Raw genomic sequence first — 22,940 nt, 5'->3', positions numbered from 1 at the left:
TATATACAAAGGCAGGACTTTGGCTGTTTTCCATTTAGTTGGTACTTCACCAGAGTCTAAGGATATCCGAAAAATTACAGCTGTCCACAGGGAGTATCTTACAAGAATTCCAGATACCATCTGAATCGGTACACTTTTTAGTGTCGAGATTCAAGATTAGGTTTAAGACACCATCATAACTTATTACGATATCGCCTAACTACAAAATTACAAATTACAAAATAGAGCGCTAAAATTTTTTACGCCATTAGCCTAGGCCTCGGTGCCGTCCTAGTCCAGAGGAAAGACGCACTTGAACGGGTGATAGCATACGCTAGCCGTTCACTGTCAAAAGCGGAAGTCAAAAATTCTACGACCGCAAAGAAATGCCTCGCCATCATATTGGCTACGGAAAAATTCCGCCCTTACTTATATGGCAGGCCGTTCAATGTTGTCCCCGACCATCACGCGTTGTATTGGCTAGCGAACATAAAAGACCCCTCAGGACCCGTGGTGCTGTGATACCTCAGACTGCAAGAATATGATATCACTGTAATCTACAAGTGTAATCTCAAACTACGCGCTCGACCGGCAGATCAGATTTTCAACCATTACCGACTGTGTTCGCCGCTATCCCTGTGCTTTAAGTGTAGCCTGTTTTTGTAGGCAGAGGTTTGCCCAATAAATGTTTTGTCATTCACAGTATAGCTACTGTGTTCTTTGCTGTCACTACTAGGTGACAATATAGACAATAAAAGCATGCAAGCACAAGTACAGAGAGAACACACTTGTCTAGACTCCTTGAGTGGCCGGCTGCGGACTGCACCGGCGTCTGTAGCTGTTACCTCGCGGTAACTGCTAGGTTCCAGGTATATTTAGTCTATATCCCATGGATCCGGCAAGTGACTTGACCATGCGTGGCCTCATTTCAGTGTCGGCCTCTGCTTTTTGCAATATATGGTGGCAAACTAGGCCGATGTGAGATTCCATCTGTACATGTATCTAGCATTCGTGCGCATCTTATGCGCACGGGTTTGTATCGTGTTCTGATTGTTGTACTTGCAGGGATGTAAGCGGTTAATGATATATTCCACCACAGTCATTTACCCAACATTGTGTTGAAAGGTACAATGTGTAGCCACCCCGTAATGGCTAAAATAGCCAATAGTATAGGCAAAAATTATGATGCAGATCACATTCACTATTTGCAATTTACATGAGGCGCAGCTTTCATGCAAAGGTCAGTTAAATTCTATAGAACTAACTGCACAGTGTATAGCATTTCTTATTTTCATCCGATGCAACACGGACTCCAGAGCAATGTTTGCTTATGTAGCGCGCAGGTCACAAGTTTAATGTCATGGAATGAAGTGTCATGAACTCGAGTCAGCTCACTAAGTCTTGAATCGAACCATGAGGCTGAGTTCGTGTGAACCTGGCTGAGTGAAATTTTGGTGAATATGAGACGGACCACGTTCGGCTGAGTACAAGTTTGGCTGAGTCCGAGTCTGAGTCTCCGTAAGCTGGGCTGATTAAAATTTCGGGGAGTTTGCACACACATGCCTTTAGATCACACTATAGAATAAATCAGCAAGCAGCTGTACCTTACAATGTAGTAAGAAGAATAAAGGTATTGTGGCGCAATGTAAAATAACGGACGGAAGAAAAAGGAGGTGCCAGAAAGAATGCCAGAAAGGACTTCTCCCGTTCTTTCTTCCGTCTCTCTTTGTTTTCGTATGTTATTTTACGTTGCGCCACATTGCCTTTCTTATCTATGCACCAACTCACCCAGCATAGTACCCGACTAGAGTAAAAAGAAGATTCCGATACACAAATGTCATACTGTAATTGTATATCTAGTAAGTTTCGTTATACATTAATTATCGAGGCAGTAATGACAGGATATGGTTATACGGGTTTATGTAGTAATAAGTGTAATTGCAAACTTATAAGAAACTCTGCTTCTCCGTTGCTGGGCATTGCTTATGCACTGTCGTACGTCTGCGCAGTTGATTATCTGTGGACGTGCATGTTCAGTGCACACGGAAAATTCGCGGGAATGGATGCAACTGGCTAACTTCACTGCACGATTTTGATTTGCTTTTGTTTAATGTATTACCTACTGATTAGAAATGCAAGGTGATTCACTCATTTCAACCTTGTTACATATATTGTACAAGAGCTAGAGAGGGAGAAGCAAGGAAAGGCAGGGAATGTTTACGGCGAGGCAGTGTGTTAGTCTATTACAGTCATGTTACCAGCACCATAAACAAAAAAAATTCCATTTACAAAAGTACATTGGTGGCAAACTGTGGCGCGTAGGGCGCAACGTTGAAACGTCGAATACAATGCTGTCCTGTCATATGCTTTTGACAGAACATTTGGTGGTAGTTACATATTCTTTAAATTTCTCCCTTCGTAAAAGGCTGCCGCGCTACAACGGTGACATTTTCGTATATCGCGAACTTGCGACCGAAATCGCACTTCGATGCGATTAAAATCGCTTCATGTGAAACATGCTTCACGCTTGCGATGCTCTACGTCACATAACGACGGATTGGTGGGCGTACCGCAATCGCTGCTATGGGTGTGAGTAGTGGCTCTCGCTAAACCTCCAAGAGCTAGGCTAAAAACACATCTACACTACGCACAAGGATAGTGTATGGATGGACAGCCCCATCGCCGTAGCTCAGCATTTCTCAAGTGCCATGCTTTCATTGTGACTTCGTCTTTGTCTTTTGCCGTCGTTTCCAGATTTATTTTTCTTCTCACTTATTAAGAATTTGAAGGTTATAGTAGCATTTAGCATTATATTTAAGTATACATAAAGCAAGAATAGAGTTAAGCTCCCTCACGCTTCACTTGGCTTCATTGTTTATTTGGTGCTATAATTATCTCTATAGAGCCGCGGTTGTTTTATTGTTAGGTAACGCGTCTGCCCATATAGGGGCTCTCGTTAGTCGCCTACCTTTCAAAAAGTGCCCGCGATGCAGCCAGTCTTGACCGGCTGACGCCATTTTTAGCTTCGACAGCCCTGCATCGTTTTCATGAGAGCAGACGTGCTCTTTCAGTGCACGTGGGCATAAGTGGGAGCCAAGGGCCGCAGATCACAGGGCGCTTGCTTGAGACAGTAAACATGTATTCATTACAGAAACGACGTCGGGCAAAGACGACTTCCTTTTGATGGTCGTCACCTGCCGCCACAGGGGTATACAAGTTTATCAGGATGTAAAAGAGGCGAGGATAATTTGTCCCGGCTTCCTGGAGGCCATCGCCCGTTTTTTTTTTATTTGTTTATATTTTGAAAATCACGAAGGCCAGGCGCATTTTCTTACAACTGTTCCTTCCCGTTGTTATTGCTCGAGCGCCGCTGCACGTGACGAGGGGATGAGTTACAGCCATGGGGCGCTGCTATGCTATCACCAGCTACACCCAGAACCAACGTCTGTTATTTTTTTTATTCATTTTTTTACCGTTAGCCGAGGGCAGTAAGAAGCTTACCCGTTGTGTTTCGGGAAACTCTAACGTGTAAATTCTTAATCGGTATGCAGCTTCGGTAAAATTTATCCCCGTACTTTGCGCGAGAATGCTTTGTCATTCCCTTTCTGTTTCTTTAATAACCCTTTCAACTTCTGGATAGTCATGATGTGCATGCAGAGTGTCTTGCATTGGTGTGCTGCGCCCGTTCTCTCTAACAATGAAGTATTGTGCCGTCGTGCTTCACTGGGAAAATAACGCCTCCATGTTTTACTTCTAGTACGATAGTTGTATATGCGGCTTGACGATTCTTGGTGTCAGGAGTCCGCGGCGGCTATCGTAGGAAACAAGTTTTAGAAAAAGATTGCCTGCTTCTTTCTGGTACGCGCGAATAGTCCACGATGGGAAGGGCTAAATAGAAGCAGTGCCACGACCCTGTGATATTGCTTTACACCGCCTCCGCGTATTGTGGTCACCGCCACTCTAGAAGCAGCACGTAAACCTAGACTCACTGGCATATGTAACGATAATAAATCACAAGCACATAAAGAGTGCTGAGTAAAGCTTATTCTAGACCGATGTTCCCTGTCTTCTGAGCTTGGATTATACTACATAGATAACAAGAATTTGTTGTAAACAACTACAAACGTAGTGTAGCAACTATGAACCAGAACCAGAACTTGACTCAGGTCTATGGAGAGTTTGTTTATATCTTGTTTTTCTCATCACGCAGGCTTCCTGTGCACGTTCCTGTCATGGAGTGCCTTCACGCCCCTCAGCAGGCTGGCCTTCGGCGTGTACATTGTCCACTTGCCCTTCGCACAGCTCACGATGCACATCTCGCGGGAACGCTTGCACTACTCGCATTTCTTCATTGTAAGTGAACAGGGGCAAAGACAGCGTTAGTTTTCGTTAGCTTCAGGCGGAAGCAATATGTCACGGTTCGGTAGTAGTATCTGTAATTATTCATATAAAATACGCATCTGCTAGAACCTGCACACTGACACCGCGCTCTGCAGCTAAGATCTGCAGCTAAGGCTAGTGTCAGCCAATCGGCGACGAGAGCCGGCTGCGTTTTTCAGAGAAGGGAGGACCGTATCGCCCATTGTGCACCACTAACGCTTCGGTGGCGCATTCATTTAGTCAGCGTCACGCAGACAGGGATTACAGGCAGACAGTGAAGGAACCTTGTGTTCTCGTTTGCTTTTTCCTTATTTTTCAGCTAACCCCGCGCATCTGCTGCCTTCTCTAGCGTTAATACAATGCTCAGAATTGCACTATGTGACACTGATATTCCAGCACTTGTTTGATCTTTCGGCCAGCTAAGAAAATAAGACACCCTGTATATGAAACAGTAGAAAAGTAAAAACGCACTATTTGTTTCTTGACGTGAAACGTCTTTAAAAGGCCTCAAAGGGGTAGCTTGCAGAAACTGATGTAACAAAAATTTGAAGACCCAATCCACTCTGTGAAGGTGGATTGCCAGCGAAGCTGTTACCATCCGCTTAACCTATTCTAGTCTAACGAATGAAATGAGTACGCCGTAAAATGCAGTGTATAACCATTTATTGCACAATGACATTCACGACGGCTTTATGATCGCTGTTGAATACACTGAGGTTTTCCGTGTTGACAGTTGCCACGTTCTTCGCCAACATTAGGTCGACAAATGAGTCACGGATGGTGGTTGGCAGTTTCTTTTCTGTATAACACTTTAGTACAAACCCTTCGAAGACAAAGTCTACGAACCACTCGTTTTCCAGTTTCCAAAGGTCGACGTTAAAGTCCCCCACGATAACGAAAGGTGTAGTGTTATCTCTCGCCAACACCACGAAGTGCGTTCGCATAAACCGCTCTATGTCGGCCTTGGAAGTGCCCGACAAAATGTACACGGAGAAGGTGACGATTCCGTCGCGGGTTTTCACGGCACATACATCGACGCAGTCAACCGGGTCAGACTTAAGCGTGCACGCAGTCACGCACGCTTCTTTTCTTGCGTAGTCGGCGACTCCGATAGAGCGGTTGTCACTTCGTTTTGCGGCCGTTATTCCAACGTAGCCGGTCACTTCGGCGCCTATGTCCCTCCACGTCTCCGAGAGGCACAGCACCTGAACCTCGTTGAGTACGAAGTCATGCGTTATATCTTTCGAATGAAGACCAAGCGATGTCATGTTGAGAGAGGCAAGCGAGATCGAGTGCGGTTTCCGCAACATGGAGCCCACGAAAGAATCGCCGGTTGTAGAGGTAAACAGCTTCGCTGTAAAACATGTTATAGCGTTATCACTTACGCCTTTGCAACCATAGTACCCACCTACCTTATTTGGGTATCGTCGTATAGACGAAATAAGCCACTACTGGATCATGCATGCGCTGCGTGCCCAGATGGTGCGGTTGTCGCGCCACGCGAGACGTCTTTGGAGCTAAATATTGTCTCACGCGCGCCGTTCAGAGAGGCGTAGCTGGGCTGTGCGTTTGTCCATCGGAGCAGGAATGGTCGTTGTTGAAAGAACTCACTATGCCATAGTAGGTATAAACTATCAAACTCAAAACTGATCTTAATTCAGCAGTTGTAAGGCCTGCAAATTCGCAATGTGTTGCAAAATTTTTATGCTTGCACTGCTGCTCACGATATGTGACGTAAAGATATGAAATTCATTCCTCGCCTGTGTTAACTTGTGTTGTGCACAGGACATATACCCCTTTCTAGTGAAAAGGCTTACAGTGTGCGTGGAAAGAGCTGCTTGAATAAACTGTTTGTTAACATACTTTGTTGAACTGCATGTTTAATATTCTTTATCTTCTCATGCACTGTCCTCAATCCTGTTCTTCTTGCAGGTTTCGTTCTCCTTCAGCGTACTCGTTTGGAGCTTCCTACTCAGCTACTTCATGTTCATTTTCTGCGAAGCTCCAACGGGCAGACTGGATAAACTCATCTTCGAGCCTCGACGTGCGACAAAAGAGAAAGAACTCAAGGACGAAGTTCCCAATGCCAACGGTGCTGAAGGGAAGATGTCGCAATTGGTCCCGAAGTTACGAGATTCGAAAGGGGAGTTTGTGCAACACAGCAGCGGCAAAGAGGCCTTCAGTGGCTTGAATAACAACGAGGGCAAGCCTACAAGCTCTCATCTATAAAGTCATTACCAAAGGCCGATAATTTGTGATAAGCGTTTTTGATTTTCAATATCACCGAAGCCTCTTTTATACCTCTTCTATGGGCACAGCAAAAATGCTTTATTCTCGCATCATTCGACGTAGTAGGGGGTTCGAGAAATGTGCGCTTGATCTATTCGTAAGACTGGCCTCCTTTAGTCTCTGTATGTGAAAGGTGGTGACGGCGCTACATCTGTCAGGGCAGTTTTAACAATTTCATTACGGATAGCAAGCAAAATAAATTGTTACTATTAAGGTACACCTCTCATATACGTGTTCGATCGAGGTGTCGTGCTCCTTTTCTTGTGTCTGTTTCTATAAGTTAGCCGATTGCTCAACGACGGAAATGAAGTGGTACACAACGTTGACATCCTTAGTTGCCTTCACGAATGCCTATTCAGCACTAATTGGAATGGCTGATAGTCCTGCATGTGATGTTTGCGGATGCGAGGAGAACATTGACCACATATTCTGCCATTCTCCTCAATTTAAAGCCCAAATACAATGTTTGTCCAACACATTGAGGAAATTACATGATCGTCCTTTGAGCGAACAGACAGTACTAGAGCACCGTCCCCACCGATCATAGGCTCAGAAGACAGTGAAAGCACTTTTATGCTTTCTCAGAACGTCTGCTTTGCGCGGGCGGCTTTAATTCAAATACTGTCCGTGCACGTCTCTATGCCTTCTCTCTCTTCCCCTTCTCCCTTCCCCCAGCGTAGGGTAGCCAACCGGACTCTTGACTGGTTAACATTCCTGCCTTCCTATATTCCTCTCTCTCACTCTCTCTCTCTTTGGGCCAGGCTCCCAAGATCTTCGCTTCCGTAAATGGCCTGTCATCCAGTCTATTGAAGGCACACTGGAGAGTCGCGTTGATGATCGAAGCGAGAACAGTGGCACAGAAGGTGACTGATGGTCTCTTCACACTTGCACTTAGCGCACATTGGTGAATCCGCCATTCCAATACGATAGCTGTAGGAGTTGGTGAATGCTACTCCTACCCACAACCGACACAGCAGTGTTGCGTCACGTCGTGGAAGGTTCGCTGGTAATGTAAGATTTAGTGATGGGTCGAGGCTGTGTAAACGACACTTAGAGTTCTGTGGTGTATGCCAGCAACCTAACGTGATTGTCCGAGCGAGACTGCGAAGCTCTCTTGCAGCGTCGACTCTGGATAAAGGTATAAGGAGTGTCGGTGAGCCAGCCTGGGCACGTCGGGCAGCGTCATCGGCGAGGTGATTACCAACGATGCCACAATGTCCCGGCAGCCACTGAAATATGATATCATGTCCTCTTTCAGAAGCACAATGACAGGTTTCGTTGATTTGTGACACCAGCTGTTCATAATTGCCACGTCGTAAACTTCTCAAGCTCATTGTCCCAGTTCATTGTCCCAGTTCATTGTCCCAGAAAGCAGTTCGAGCGCTTTTTCGCTACCTGAGGGCAACAGACTTGAGTGCCCGACTATAAACAACCTACACCTAAGATCTCTCTCTCCCTCTTTCACTCCCCATTCCCCTCCCCACGTGTAGGGTAGCAAACTGGACTCAGTCTGGTTAACCTCCCTGCCTTTCCATCTTCCCTTCTCTCTCTCTCTCTCTCTCTCTCTCTTTGGGCCGCTACAATGTGCTAAATCCATGTTGTCATTTGGTCTCGTTCGCGAAAGTGTTCCGTAAAGCGCAGTCAGCGTATGACCACCGAGGTGCGTGTGTGTCTTGTTCGTCAGCTGTGTCGGCGTGCTCGTCGCGCTACATTAAACGCAACTTATTCGATGGCTGCGTGCGAAAGCTGTTTCATCCGAGGAGGAGAAGGCGGGGAGGCTCCACAGGGTCCTTTTAGAGGTGCCTGCGAAAGTGGTCGGCCAATGTGGCCGGCCCCGGTCAATATGGTAGGTGCTCTAGCAGGCATTGGCTATGCGCAGTGTCCGTGCCTCCGGCTTGTGGTGGCGTACGTTTACTCACCGTCGATGCATGTTACTCTTGGCTATATACTGTGCTGAGTACGCTACACCTCTCGGCTCTCCACTCGCTTGGTCACTGCTACCCGCCGTGGTTGCTTAGTGGCTATGGTGTTCGGCTGCGAAGCACGATGTCACGGGATCGAACCCCAGCCACGTTGGCCGCATTTGGATGGGGGCGAAGTTCGAAAACACCCGTGTACTTAGATTTACATACACGTTAAAGAACCCTAGGTGGTCGAAATTTCCGGAGTCCCCCACTACGGCGTGCCTCATAATGAGAAAGTGGTTTTGGCACGTAAAACCCCATAATTTTTCTTTCTTTTTGGTGACTGCTGTACACATACTGGCCAAACTAAATTAAATTATGGGGTTTTACGTGGCAAAACCACTCTCTGATTATGAGGCACGCCGTAGTGGAGGGCTCCGGAAATTTCGACCACCTGGGGTTCTTTAACGTGCACCTAAATCTAAGTGCACGGGTGTTTTCGCATTTCGCCTCCATCGAAATGCGGCCGCCGTGGCCGGGATTCGATCCCGCGACCTCGTGCTCAGCAGCCTAACACCATAGCCACTGAGCAAACCACGGCGGGTTACTGGCCAAACTAAAAGGCAATGTTTATTATACCGTGATCGGCCGATCGCATCCTCTGCTTCACAAGAACAAAGCACACTGACATTGCGTGTTAACGCGAGGGTATGAATTAGCACTTTGTGCGACCCCTCCGTCATCAGAAACGTGTGGCAGAAAGCCGTCGCCGAAAAACGGCACACAAATTGCGTAATTTTCACCCAATGAATAATAAAAGAAGAAGAGTGGCCGTAGTGAGGAAACCATCCTTTGCTCCACAACCACTGCTACCACTCGGCAGCCGAGCGCGCTAACCACTGCACCATCGTTGCATTGTGCCACCATAGAAAGCATTCAGCAGTGATAAATATCGTCGAGGCTGTGCACGTGGGTGGGCGCTGCCTGGCGGGCGATTCACTAGACGGCGCATGATAGGAGTGGCATCCCTTTCGGCGCTATGAAGTCTTCATCGTCCGAAGACGAATTGGGTGAATCGCTCGCGTTTACGTAATCAGGCGAGACAGGAAAGCGTGGTCGGAGGCTCAAGTTCACTGTCGACGAAGTACAAGACCATCGCAACACAGCGAAACGTACGGAGCAAAGCGGCTGCAACGAAACAACGTTCAAAAGCCAAGACCCCTCCCTCTCTCACCCTCAGTCAAACTACTTAATATTAACCTTAATCCGAACTAAACTAGAATATGCTTGTGCTATTTATGACAATTATCAGGTTAATATGATTACCACCATTGAATCGGTTCAGAACCTAGCTGCAAGATTCATTCTTTGTGACTACTCCTATTATACAAGTGTTTCAGCCGTAAAATCCCGGTAGTGTCTTCCCTCGCTCACCTCCCGCCGCAAAAGTGCTAGTCTTCTTTCATTTTTTAGGTTCTTTCAATTACAGCCCACAGGCAACCAAGTCACCATTCCAGCCCATCGTTTTTCCCGCCACACGCACCCATTCCACTACGTATGAACGTTTTTTTTTTTCTATACACCTCCCGCGAATTGAATACCCTTCCTTCTGTCGTCGCCCTCATCACTGACATTTCTCGTTTCAAAGCTGCCATTGAAGACCTTCTTTCAAGTCACATAACCTAACCTGACACTCCGTTTGACACACATCATGTAATGTCCTATTCAGGGACCTTTGAAGTATAATAAGTAAATTTTAAAAAACGCGAAGTGGCAGAGCGAGCTCCGCGAGCTGCGACGGCTGCAGTGAGGCAACGTGCACCTCCGAAGACCCCGACAGGCCGACAAACGGCAAGCACAGCGGTGCAGCGATCAAGGCAGCAGTGGCAACTTTGCGAATTCAGGGACGCCGAGTAGGCAGCGGCAACGAAGCAGTTCGCCAAAACGTATGTACAGTCGCGATCTTTTTGACGGTGAACACGGGAGCGCGTGGCTTTCCGTACTGCCAGCGCAGTTTAGCGGCGACACCGAGAAGCAGTGCGCATGCGCAGTGCGTCTGACGTGTGAGAATTCTACCTTCGCGCGCATTGCGTCACGCAAGCACGCGCGTGTCGTCTGCTACGCGCGCACCGCGACAAGGGAGCCGTGCACTGCAAGAGCGGTAACAATGTTGAAGTTGAAATTACATTCCACACGATGCATGAATAAACTTTAAAATGTTATCTTTTGCCGACGTTTCTATACTTGTAGGCGTAACAGTGACCACCCCTGTGTTCGAGGAAGGTATGTATTTGTTCCCATTACCACGTTTATCAGAGCAGCTGCTTAACCTCAGCATGTCCCGTGTTCCTGAAGACGAGAGGTCGAAAATAGTAAAACTTTCGCTGAAGGAATATTTTCAGCGCTTCATCGGCGCATTGGTGCACAAGCCCCTGAAGACTGTCAATAGGATCATCCAAGCATTCAGGAAGGAAGGCCGCATTTCTGACTCCCCACATAGGCGTCGGGAAATGGTAGCGACAGATGAAGGAGACACGCTTATGGTAGCTTCAGTAGTGGAGAATCCCTTCAAGTCCGCGAGGTAAGTGCGGGAGCTGCTCGATGTGGCCGCTTCAGTTCTTACCCTACGGCGACCCCTCAGGTGCGCTGGATTGCGAAGTTATGCGGCTGCATAAAAGCCCGTTCTCAGCGCTTCGAACAAGGTGTCACGACTGCAATTTGCCGAAGCTCACGTCTTGTGGACTTCCGATGACTGGGGCCGAGTAATCTCGGAGGAGTCGACTTTTTCAACACGTCAAAACCAGTGCGCGCGGCTGTGGCGCTCAAGAGGGACACGGTAAGAAAATTTTCTCTACGGATTTGATTTTGTGTGAAGAACTAAATTTAATATACTTTCGATGCTGTTACGAGCCAGCCAATCTGCAGGGAGTCGCGGCGAGCGGACGCACTTGCGTGAACGTGTGGGGCGCGCTGTCAAGACATGCTGTCGGGCTTCTACACCGCATCGAGCGCCCTCTTACTTCGCAGCGCTACTGCAGCGAAATCTTGGACAACGTGCTCCTTCCTTAGGCCCACGCCGCTTTACCAGATGCCGGTTTTGTGTTTCAGCATGACCTTGCGCCGGTGCACACTGCGAAAATTGTGAAAGAGCACCTAGAAACTAGTAGGGTCCATCTGGTCTCCTGGACGGCCAATGGCGCCTACATGAACATGTGCGAAAATGTATGGGGCCTCATAAAAGCAGCCATGGTGCGACACCCTATTCATTTGGCAACTGAGGACGAGCTGTGGGAAGCTGTTTGCCAAGAGTGGGAGCATTTTAGAGCAAGTAACTTTGCGCCTGCCCTGTGCTCTTCCCTACCGTGTAGAATGACAGCCGTTTTTGCTGCAAAAGGGAATATGACAAAATAGTAAAGGAAATGAAACAGCGATTAATTCATGCTTACAGCTATTACTTTTCTAAGACTTTCATTATCTTCTGAAACATGCACAAAATAAAAGTTCAGACGTTTGCGTTTTTAGCTTGTTTTCTGCATTGTGTGACTAAAGGAACCCGGGAGAAAAGAAATAAAAAATTAGGTCACGATTTCCAGGTATTTAGCGTAACGCTAACAATGAGGAACAAACCATTTACATTGGAAACATCTCGATTATGCTTACAGTGATAATTCGGTCACTGCCGAGGAAACAAAAAACAGCTAGCAGACGACAAGCGAGCGCTCCGATGACGTGATGCGCGCGAAGGAAAGCTGCTCTCGCCGCGCATGCGCACAGAGATTGTAAGGCGCCGCTTAACTGCGGTGGTAGTATCGAAGCCACGCGTTCCCGTGTTCACGCTCAAAAAGATTGCGACTGTACGCAATCCGTCGGGAAGTGGTTGCAACGTTTGCGACAGATTGTGGTTTAGAAAGAACGTCACACCCGCACTCGAACGATGCCAAGTTCCGGAGCCGGTGTGACGTCCGTTCTAAAACACAGTCTATCGCAAACATGGCAACTATTCCCCGACGGATTGCCTACAAGCGTTGTAGCTGCAGCTTGCAATTAAAGGTGCGCTTAGAAGTAAGGGTTCGTGATTGTTATGGAATAGTAATGGTGAAGTTCAGAATTGTGTGATCGTTGAATCTATCAGTAATGGAACTGGCACTAGTATTCTGGGGTTTTCATGTTAGAAGCAGGTCGAGGATGTTAGTAGCGCGTGTTGGTTGGCCGACAAACTGTACCAAGGAAAAGTCATGGATGTGATCAACGAATTCCTTCGTGGAGCGAGAGGTATATGTGAAAGATGGCGAGCTGACGTCACCGTAGTTAAAATCACCCGTTAAGAAGGTATTTCTTTTGGGGAAATTAGCTGAAACAGTATTAACGACGTCGCGCATATCGGAAGTAAAGGAACTAGAGTTATTTGATGGCCTTACTGCTATTATTGAATTGCGAAAGGATTATGCAATGTAGACTCATAGTTTGCAACAGGCTGACAATTTATACTACAAATGCATTTATGTGCTTTTAACTGCAATTAAGACACCGCCGCCCTTCTTTTTTCGGGATCTTTTATAAATGATGTAATTGTGAGTATCAGGCAGAACCTCATCATCTGAGATACCCGAGTAAAGTCAAGTTTCCAACAGAGCCAGTGTACCACAGTCGCTGTTTGCCAGGTATGATTTAAATTCCACGCACTTTGAAAGGATACAGAGTATGTTATTACATGAAAAATATAACCCCAATGAGTCGCTTTTCCGAAGGTGCGATTGCAAACGGAGGATAGCATCTGCTGATTTTGCTCGTGCGATCTATCGCGTCGCTTGAACAACTGTACCTGATATTTCGTCGTACACATATGTAGTGTTATCAGTGCGTAGCTCGTGAATATTTTATTTAATCATAACATTTTTTTTTATTTCATGAACTCAAAGTCTGATTTAGCCTCCCGCGTCTGCAAGGAAATACTTTCGCGTGCTGCAAATTCGCAACCTTTAACCCTTCTTCTGAAAGGTGCTTTCTGTCCTTGGAAATTCCATATTTAGTATGTATTGTCCTGAATTTCTCCGCATTGTACTTATAGGCGCTATGCAGCTCTATTTGGGACGTACAAATCAATACTTATATCGTGTTTCTGTGAGCAAAATTCTGTTACTTCGATGCTTTTTTTTTTTTTTTTGCAATCATCGTGCGAGTCTGCAATGCCGGATAAAAGTACATTTTAGCGTGAGAGTCATTCTGGGCGTCATAGCAACGTGATTCAATTGTGTTAAGTTTGTCAGAGATGCCAAAAATAGATTCGAGTGCTCTTACAGATGAAGCAGATTTATTTTGCAACGATTCAGATTGCCCCCGATTACATGCATTCGCGCTGACAACTGCCATAGCTCAACCGCCCCCGGAAGGTGCGCGCTAGTTTCTATTTCAAGAACATGCGCGCGGCTAGCGATAAGATATAGTGCGACGAAGTGAAGGAGACGTACTACTTCGCATTTCTCGACACTGCTTTTATAGTGAAAACTGTATGTGACTAACCTTCCGTGCATTTTTCGACGTCCGGCCACAGAAACATACTTAGCGATTTCTAACAATCCCATACGGGTGCAGTGCGGCGGCGCAGATGTGAAAATGCGGAACAGAATAGAACGCTCGCCGCGAACAATAGCGCGACGTCAAGGTTATCGCAGTATATAAGCAGCAGAGGTATCGACGCTAAAAACACCTGTGTTATCGATGTAGTGGACACGTATAGTTCGTACACCCGAATAACAAACAACATGCGTACGAGGATGGCCGTACGCAACAGCAACGAGAATGTAAACGGCGCATCAGCGAAACGACCACCGATAAAAACGTTCCCGCGATGCTGAACGAAACGACATGCGCGAGCCCGTGCACCTTCGAATGAGCAGCAATGCCAGACTCGCTGCGCAATAAATGACCATTCCACTCTGTGAAGATGGAATGGCAGCGAAAGCACTTCGCTTTTCGTTTGAGGGCGTTGACTGTTGTCAGCTTTCGCTGCCATTCCATCTTCGCAGAGTGGAATGGTTGTCATTTTTTCGTTTTAAGAAACAAAGAACGTTGAGTCGATGCGAAAGAACACTTCTTTCCGTTTACGAACTTTTTGTTCGCTCGTGTCGTGAATTTTCAATCTGGGATAGTGCGCGCTCGGTGACCGGTGCGATCGGAGATCGTTGTTCGGCGCGTTCCTTCGATTACCGGCGCGCGCGATTGGCCTACTCCGTGCCGACGTCGCCAGCCCCGGGCAGTGGCCACGTTTTTGATGACGACAAAATAACGATACGCTCTTGTGAATTATCTTGCCACCTGGCACGTCGTGTCCTAGGCTCCGAACGCGACGGGAGTTGGGAAGTTTGGAGCGATCATCGCTCGTTACGAGACCGGTTTCGCATGGCGCGTCTGGTCGCTTGGATTGGATCCAAACGGAGGCTTCGGCAGCTGAATCGCAAGTTCGGATCCAATCCATAGTTTAATTCGAAAAAAAATGGCGCTTGCGTTGGGAACTTGGGTGTTTGCGCTGGCGTTTCTCGAGGAGGAAGGAGAGCGGGTGGCGTTGCGAAACGCGTTTGGAGAAATGGCAGAAAGCGAATTCCGGCGTCAGTTTCGTTTCTCGAAAGAACTAGTGCGTTGGTTGTACAGCGAAATTGACTCCATCATCGGTGCCAGGGAGCCACTGGAATGTTGTTGCTGCCTCGTGCAAAGTGCGTCACTGCTCCCATTGTTTCCTTTTTCTTTCTTTCTTCTCGCTGTGCGCGACACCACCTAAGGACGACGCAGAGAAACTAATAGTTATAAACAGTAGTATTCACACTTACTACTATTTGAAAACATGTTTGGCTTGAGAAGGAAAAATACATTGTTTAGATAAAGATTTCATTCATTGGAAGAAGAGAAACATTCCGTTTTGCAGTATGTACTGTCTGCAAGCAGACGACAAACGAGGGAAGTAAACTTCCGGGGAGTTCACCGCTTGCCGATTGGCTGCTCTCTCTGCGCCGTTCCCACCAATTCTGCATACTGCCACTTTGTGACCTTGCAGCAACCGAATAGAACGCGTATCGAACAAAGATCTCCGATCGCGCGCGCGATCGGAGATCGGAGAACCGAGGTTACCATCGCAAGCGCCATTTTCTCGAATTAAACTATGGATTGAATGCGAACGCGCCATTCCGCGGCCGAATGCGCCGTTTGGATCTAGTCCAATCTACCAGACGCGCCCTGCGAAGTTGGTCTCGTAACCAGCGGTGATCGCTCCAAACTTCTCGACTCCCGTCGCGTTCGGCGCCTAGCAGACGACGTGCTCGGTGGCAAGATGACTGAGAGGAGCGTGTCGTCATTTTGACGTCGCCAAAAACGTGGCCGTGCACCGCGACTAGCGACGTCGGCGCGGAGTAGGCCAATCACGCGCGCCGGTAAGCGAACGAACGCGTCGATCTCCGATCGTGTTGACACAACACGATCGGAGATCGGCGCCTTCGATCACATGATTGTGTGCATATGAAGATGGGAAAGATAAGACAGAGAAGTTTTAGAGGCATCAAAGAATGGAAGGTGCAGCAAAGCAAGCAAAGCAAGCATTAGACTAACATACTTCTAAATAGAGGCATCATATTTGTATCTTTGCATTGTTTGAACATCATAATTTCTAGTTCCTCAAGGTTTTACAGTCTAGCTGCGCAATGGTTGGTCGCGATTTGGCAGCGAAGCTATTAGCCTCTATACTCCGTTCCATACGTAGCACTAAATGCTGTGAGACTTCTTGCAGAGGCTTCGTTCGCACTTCGATATTGTTCGATGTTTTTTTGCCCCAATTTTGTGTGACTTCTTTATATAGGCTCAGTATTGAATAAAACAAGCTTTAATCCTTAGAAACAGACACACTTTGGTATACAGCTGCTAGTGCGTTGTTTTATGTAATTTTTTTTTGTTTTTTATATTTCCGACCCTTCGCAAAGCACCTTGCGTGCATGCTTGCGCGAGCAAACGCTGTTGGCGCGCAGCCAAGCATGGACGGAACGCGCGGAGTGATAACTTTCATTGACTAAACTTCTTGCGTGGCTTCCACAGCGTTGTCTGCTATGTATGAAACGGAGTATAGTTGATCGGGATTTTTCGGCCTGTGCACACCGAAAGAATAGACCTCGCTGGAAAAGGGGTTTGTGCTTGAGTTTCCGCGTAACAGAATTATGCTTACTCGTAAATTCGAATTATAATCCGATGCTATCATGTCTGCAAGTTGTGTGGAAGTCGTACTTTACGAATTTTTTTAGTCATTTTACTTTGAGAAATTCAATTAGTTCAATGGCGCACTTGCGCTAAGCGGAGGGGCTACAAGGATGAATATATATGCTGCACTTCCGAGCACATGCGCGCGTGACGTACGTCGCGTGTGGTGCTGATGCTTGTGTAAGGTCCTCTAACGCCAGTTGGGGTGGTGGTAGTTGCAAGGTATATGTCAACCGGTAGCGAAGCTTCCATAGAAGCCCACATGTCACAAATATGGCGGATCTTTGCAACCGTCACCATCGACATATTTGTGCGGACAACTAATAGCAAGCAAAAAATAAAAGGAAATGAAAAAGCCACATCACAACCGGAAATGGCAGTGACGTCAAGATCTTATGCTACTTGGCGCGCATCTTTGAATTTCTTTAGCATGAGGCATTTCCACAGCTACGCCAACAGTTATCTTTCTTTTGAGGCTGAGGTGAGCTTGCGACTCGCCTGAGCTGAAACTTCAGCGCGTCCTTTAACTATAGGATTGGCGTATGTTTTATAGTGAACATAATTAGGCTGTTATTGGCGGCAATTGCTCCAGTAGCTTCATTAGGAAAGTGAGCGGATAGGATGGAAATAAATGACACTGCCACAGAGGTTTCAAAAGCAACTTCACTTTTACACGTCTAGAATAATGCAACTAATATAATTGACCAAATGAAACCTGTTTCGATGCATGAAAAGTACTAAGGCCAGCAGACAGTCGTAATGTATAGCAACATATGCGGATCCTTTTCACAGAATCATTCGTAATTCCTTGCGACACCATCTATTCAAATGCCACAGTTATCAGACAAGACAACATTGCCCCACATTATCATCCAGAAAACATTCGCTTTACTGATTCTGCTGTTCGTCGGACACTCAGGGCCTGTGTTACGGAGTGTAAACGGATATAGCGCGACGTTTCTTCGCGTAGCGTTCCGCATTTATCGACAGGCACTTCAAAAGTCACGTCAAGAGGTCTCAAACACTCGCGAAAAGCAACTTCTACTTAGCTCATTTACATAGCCACATGTATGCACGCCTCACAGGACTACCAGGTTTTCAGGGAGCTTTTAGATTTGTCGACGATTTTTTAATGTTCCTAGATTGCCCTAGTAATCGTTTCCAAGAAAAAATGTGCCAATGCCTTTACGATTTTTCGCGAATGTTTGAGACCTCTTGACGTGACTTTTCAAGTGCCTGTCGACAATGAGCTTCGGTTTCTTGACGTTCAGTTCCTCTTTACTGATGGTAAGACCTGCTGGGCTTATAGCCCACTAGCTAACAAACCTATTCTCTAATTTCATTCAGCCCCTTCGAAGTTGGTGAAGAGGGGCATAACTAACATTTATTTCAAAAACGCCCTCAGAAAATCATGCCCACACCTAATGAAAACCAGTCTCCAGCAGCTGTCTGCGCATCTGAAAGAGGCTGGTTAAACTAACCATGTGTTGGTGTCGGTGGCGGAGAGGTTGCTAAAACAGGAACGATCGAGCAATCGCCACCGTGAGAATGCCAGAGCTAGCAGCCATGAGCAGGTGAAAACCGCTGTGATTCTATAGATACATCAGGTATCACATGGCCTGAAGAAGATAGATAGGAAGCCGCGCTAACGTATGGGTTCTTTTTTTCAGTTCCAAATAACTTAAGTACCTTGTGCAAAACCACTAACCCCAATGAGGACGAAAAGGCTTGTGTGTCATAAGAATCACAAAGATCCGTTCGTAGGATGCGTGGTAGAGGTGGTCTATCGCATTCCACTGTCATGTGGTAAATGCTACATACGCCACACCGGAAGATGCATCAATGAGTGCTTAAGAGCTAGAGCACAGAAATAAGTGTCACAGTTTATCAGGCGACGGTTTCCTTGCTTTACATTGCAAAATGTGTCCATGTCAGCCATGTCGCCCACTTCTACAAGATACCACTATTAGAGATAGGGCCGGATAAGTGCGAGAGTTTGAGATGAATTTAATAATAGAAACGGAGCAAACATCCTCGTCCACTGACCAATGCATCAGCAAACCACAACTATCATTGTCCGTGAGAGCGTTAGATTATTCGCACGTGGCATGAAGGTTGACCGCATTTCCAATATGTCATTTAGGTTTTCTTGTGTTTTCCTCATGTACCGGTTTTATATTGTTTTCATACCTTCATGTGCGTAAGTGTAATTTCAAGGTTGATATCTATCTGCACGTGATTGTTTGGGGGTATCAGTATGACTGATCCCGGAAGTAAATTTTCGCTGTATATAATTAGCGCTTGTCTTCGTCTTCGTTTCTTCTTGTGCCCCTGCTTTATTGCGCTGTACAGATCCCTTTCAATGATGACCGACCAACAAGCCCATATCGCCACCCTCGGCGACTCTCTCAACGGTACTTGGGAAGCCAATTGGCGACCCTCGACCAGGCCCGGCGAGCCGCAACAGCCAGTGGGGCCCTGGAAGAGTGGCACCATGCACCCGCAGTAACCAAGCACTATCATTATTCTGATAACGTTGTTTCCCTCTCTCTCGCTCATCATCACGCCAGCGTTCTGATAGCGAGTGTACATAGTCATCGAACCAGATGCGTTCGTGTTTGCCTGTGCGCGCCTGACAATGTGCTTGTAATTTAGTTAGTAAATCAATCTCTACAGCATTTTATGCAGCTGATAAGCAGTTACCTTACTTCGTATAGCTGTCTCATAATTTACTATCGCGACCAATGCTTCGCCTATCGGGCGAAACTGGACATTTTTCTATTCATATTACCTCAAAATTCACTCAGAAAAAGAACAGCTAACAATTTAAAGTACCACTGACTGAGTTTTGCCTAATTAAGGAACTGTTCAGCAGCTGTCGCTGGTGCTAGCCGTTTCCAACAAACGAACACAGTCTCAGCGGGCAGTTGAGTGCGTTGCTCAACAAGCCGTCTTGCGACACGTAAGTGCGCACAAGACATCATGCAACATCATTCTAAGCGCAATATCTATTGCCATAAGGCCAAATAAAGAACGCTGGCTACTTTCGAGCCGCTCTTCATGCCTCAGCACACGCTCGATTAGAGGTCATTTAAAGCGTCCCTCCGACGTTTTGTCGCTTAGTGACGCATTCGCATTGGCAGCGCGTATGGCCGGTGTTTCCTTCTTCGCCTGCTCCTTTGTGCCGTTGTTTTCTTGTTATTTTGCTTTGTGTAACCCATCGCTCAGCCATTATCCGGAAAGAACTTTAGCGCTGCCCTTGACCACAAGCATTGCATTCCAGTTAACCTGCAGCGGTGCTCCGTGGTCTGCTAGAACACCGTAACGCAATGAGCAACAAAAATAATGATGACGGATGTGGTGCAACTTTGTCGTGGTTCAGCGGGTGTTTCTTGCTATAAGAGGAAAGTTGAGCTCAGCGCTACCAGTGCCGATTTTCATGTTCTGATACATCTCGCTGCAGCGGTGCTCTTCACTCGGCAACTGCTGAAAGATTTGCATGATGTGTTCGCTGCGTCTCACAGGAGGACTCAACTTCTATTGAAAAAAAAAAAACGTAAATGAATTAATCCAATTCTTCAGTTTTTCATGCCACAACCATGATATCGTTATGAGACAAGCCGTAGTGTGCGGCTCCGGAATAATATGGACGCACTGGCGTTCTTTAAGGCGCACCCACTGCATGGTGCACAAGCGTCTTTGCATTTCACCCCTATCGGAAGGCGGCCTCCGCGGCCGGTATCGAACGCACGGCCTCAAGCTCAGCAACGCATCGTGTAGAAATTGGGTTGCGGCGGCTCGTATTGGAATAATGGCGCTGTATTTAAATTAAGAGGCCTCAATTCTTTTGTAGTATTCTGAAAAAAATATGCATGAAAAAATTAACATATTCCATTTACAACCTTGTCGCTGAGAGATTAAGGAAAGTAATCACAATTCTGCCAGCAGCAACAAATGTAGGGTTTAACTCCAAAGAAACTCATCTTTATTGCTATCGGGCTCTAGAATATGCCACTAGTTGGCGAGTAAGGCTGTTGCAAATCTTCCATAAAAGAAATAGACACTTGTTTTTTAGACTATAAGTCAATAAGTAAATGTTAGCTGCTTAATCGCTCCGTGGTGGCTGTTTATAGCGTTAAGGTTGTTATTTTTGCCCATGCAGGGAGAGCTTCAATGTCATACTTCAATTCTTTCTCCACTTTCCTAAATTTATTTTGCAAACTTGAAAGACCTAATTACAGGTTTCCTGCCATCATTTTTTTTAGGAGTGCAGTTTTTCTATTAACACAACAAATTGTATTGAAGCATACGCGCGGGAAATTTGATCAGAAACAAAAATATAGAAAAATCGGAATTATTACGCCAGATTTAAAAGACGATTGTTTGACTGACGATAACCACTCCAAAGCATTAAATACAGGAGCAATTACAGATTCACGATTTGGAACACCTGGGCCAATTGAATGCGCTCGCATTGATCGGAGCACGAGCTTTTTTGCAATTCGCCCCCAGTGGAATGCAGCCGCCTTAACCAGGGATCGAACCCGCGACGTTTCCCTCAGCAGCAGAATGCCATGGCCACGAAGCCACCGCACCGGGTGACCTTCGTTACCCCGTGTGGTAACGTGGTAACGCGCGCATGGGGTACCATAATGCGGCTACCTATATTACTGCAACTCTCTCCCCTAGCGGCATGAACTTCTTGCGCCGCCCTGCACCTGAGCGAGCTGCTTTCACCCAGTTCCTCAATTATTCATCCGACTGGGTGATTTCCAACTGCTTTGAGTTGCTCAGCTTGTATAGAAGTGAGATCACTGGGCAGTCCGTTAAGGTTACAAACGCTGCAGAATGGGGAAGAAATTGAAGGAGTACTATATTCCCTGCATAAGTTGCCTTAAACTATCATGCTTAAGGCGGACGCTTGAACTAATTTGCGGTGCAAGGACCGCAATCAGCAATCGGCTTTCGCTAGGGTGAGCTCTCTCCTAAACACCGACCCACGGCGATACTGCTTAGCTTCTGTCGTAAGAAAAACCAGCACATTTAGGATTTAGCACTTCACCAATGGGCCGCAAAACTGAAGATAGTGTTACTGCTGCTGTTCCAGAAGAGATATCCGGTGTTCCAGCAAGCACTTTCAAAATTAAAAAAATATTGCCTCTGACAGATAGCACAATTATACTCCACGAGCTGGTATATTCGAAGAGGTGGATATTGCTTGCAAAAACAAAAACAAATGCATAATCAACAAATTAACAAAAACTCAAAATTTTTTTACCTTTTGCACATATTGCGATTTACAAAATTCTAGCCGCGGAGTGCGCAAGGCGGATTCACTTGGTGCGAATTACCCGCCATCGTTGCTTAGTGGCTATGGTGTTCGGCTGCTAAGCACGAGGCCGCGGGATCGAATCCCGGCCACGGCGGCCGCATTTCAATGCGCGAGAAAGCACTCGTGTTTTTAGATATAGGTGCACGTTAAAGAACACCAGGTGGTCCAAATTTCCGGAGTCCCCCACTAGGGCGTGTCTAATCATCAAATCGTGGTTTTGGCACATAAAACACCATAATTTACTTTTCTTGGAACGAATTCTCCGGATGACACGAATTTCGATATATTAATTCCCGAACTTTGAGCAGAAGCGCCTTGGCGTTCCAGTTACTTTGGTGCTTCAATATATAAAACACTTTCTTAAAAAAGTAAGTAATGCTGCAGCGCACTTTTACCGCAAGTTTGACGACGCGTATCTCGGAAGTAATCCACACAATTGTTTTCAAGGGAATCCTCCTTGTTAGCACCCCGGGTAGAATTTGTATTTTGCAATATGTGCCATAAAGAAATTGGTTTAAAACTTAATGAGTGAATTTGCGTTAATTTGTCATTTATCCATTTCAGTTTTTTTATGCGAGTAAAGTCCGCCTCTTCGAGTAGACCAGCTCATGGACTAGAATTGAGATGTCGGTCACAGGCAACATTTAAATAATTTTGAAAGTGTTAGCTGAAACACCCTGAATAGGACCTGCCAGCGTAAGGGAATCACTCACTCACTCACTCACTCACTCACTCACTCACTCACTCACTCACTCACTCACTCACTCACTCACTCACTCACTCACTCACTCACTCACTCACTCACTGCCGAATGACTTCAT

The 22,940-nt window shown here is 46.4% G+C and overlaps 1 protein-coding gene and 1 long non-coding RNA gene across 2 annotated transcripts in view; one reads left to right on the top strand and one right to left on the bottom strand.

The window, feature by feature from the left end:
* LOC126547701 (nose resistant to fluoxetine protein 6-like) overlaps positions 1–7,358 on the top strand; it is a 47,525-nt gene extending 40,167 nt beyond the window's left edge. Inside the window, exons 6-7 of the mRNA XM_050195654.2 lie at positions 4,190–4,332; positions 6,292–7,358. Coding sequence (XP_050051611.2) covers positions 4,190–4,332; positions 6,292–6,588 — 440 coding nt within the window. The 3' untranslated portion in view covers positions 6,589–7,358. The remainder of the gene's footprint in view (positions 1–4,189; positions 4,333–6,291) is intronic.
* LOC140215331 (uncharacterized) overlaps positions 1–14,373 on the bottom strand; it is a 67,425-nt gene extending 53,052 nt beyond the window's left edge. Inside the window, exon 1 of the long non-coding RNA XR_011892289.1 lies at positions 14,021–14,373. This is a non-coding gene — a long non-coding RNA (uncharacterized lncRNA). The remainder of the gene's footprint in view (positions 1–14,020) is intronic.
* Between the last annotated feature and the right edge of the window lie 8,567 nt (positions 14,374–22,940).

Source organism: Dermacentor andersoni, chromosome 1, assembly GCF_023375885.2.
Source record: "Dermacentor andersoni chromosome 1, qqDerAnde1_hic_scaffold, whole genome shotgun sequence".
NCBI lineage: Eukaryota > Metazoa > Arthropoda > Arachnida > Ixodida > Ixodidae > Dermacentor > Dermacentor andersoni.
The sequence above is the reverse complement of the archived record's forward strand: the minus strand, read 5'-3'. Positions and strand labels throughout refer to the sequence as shown.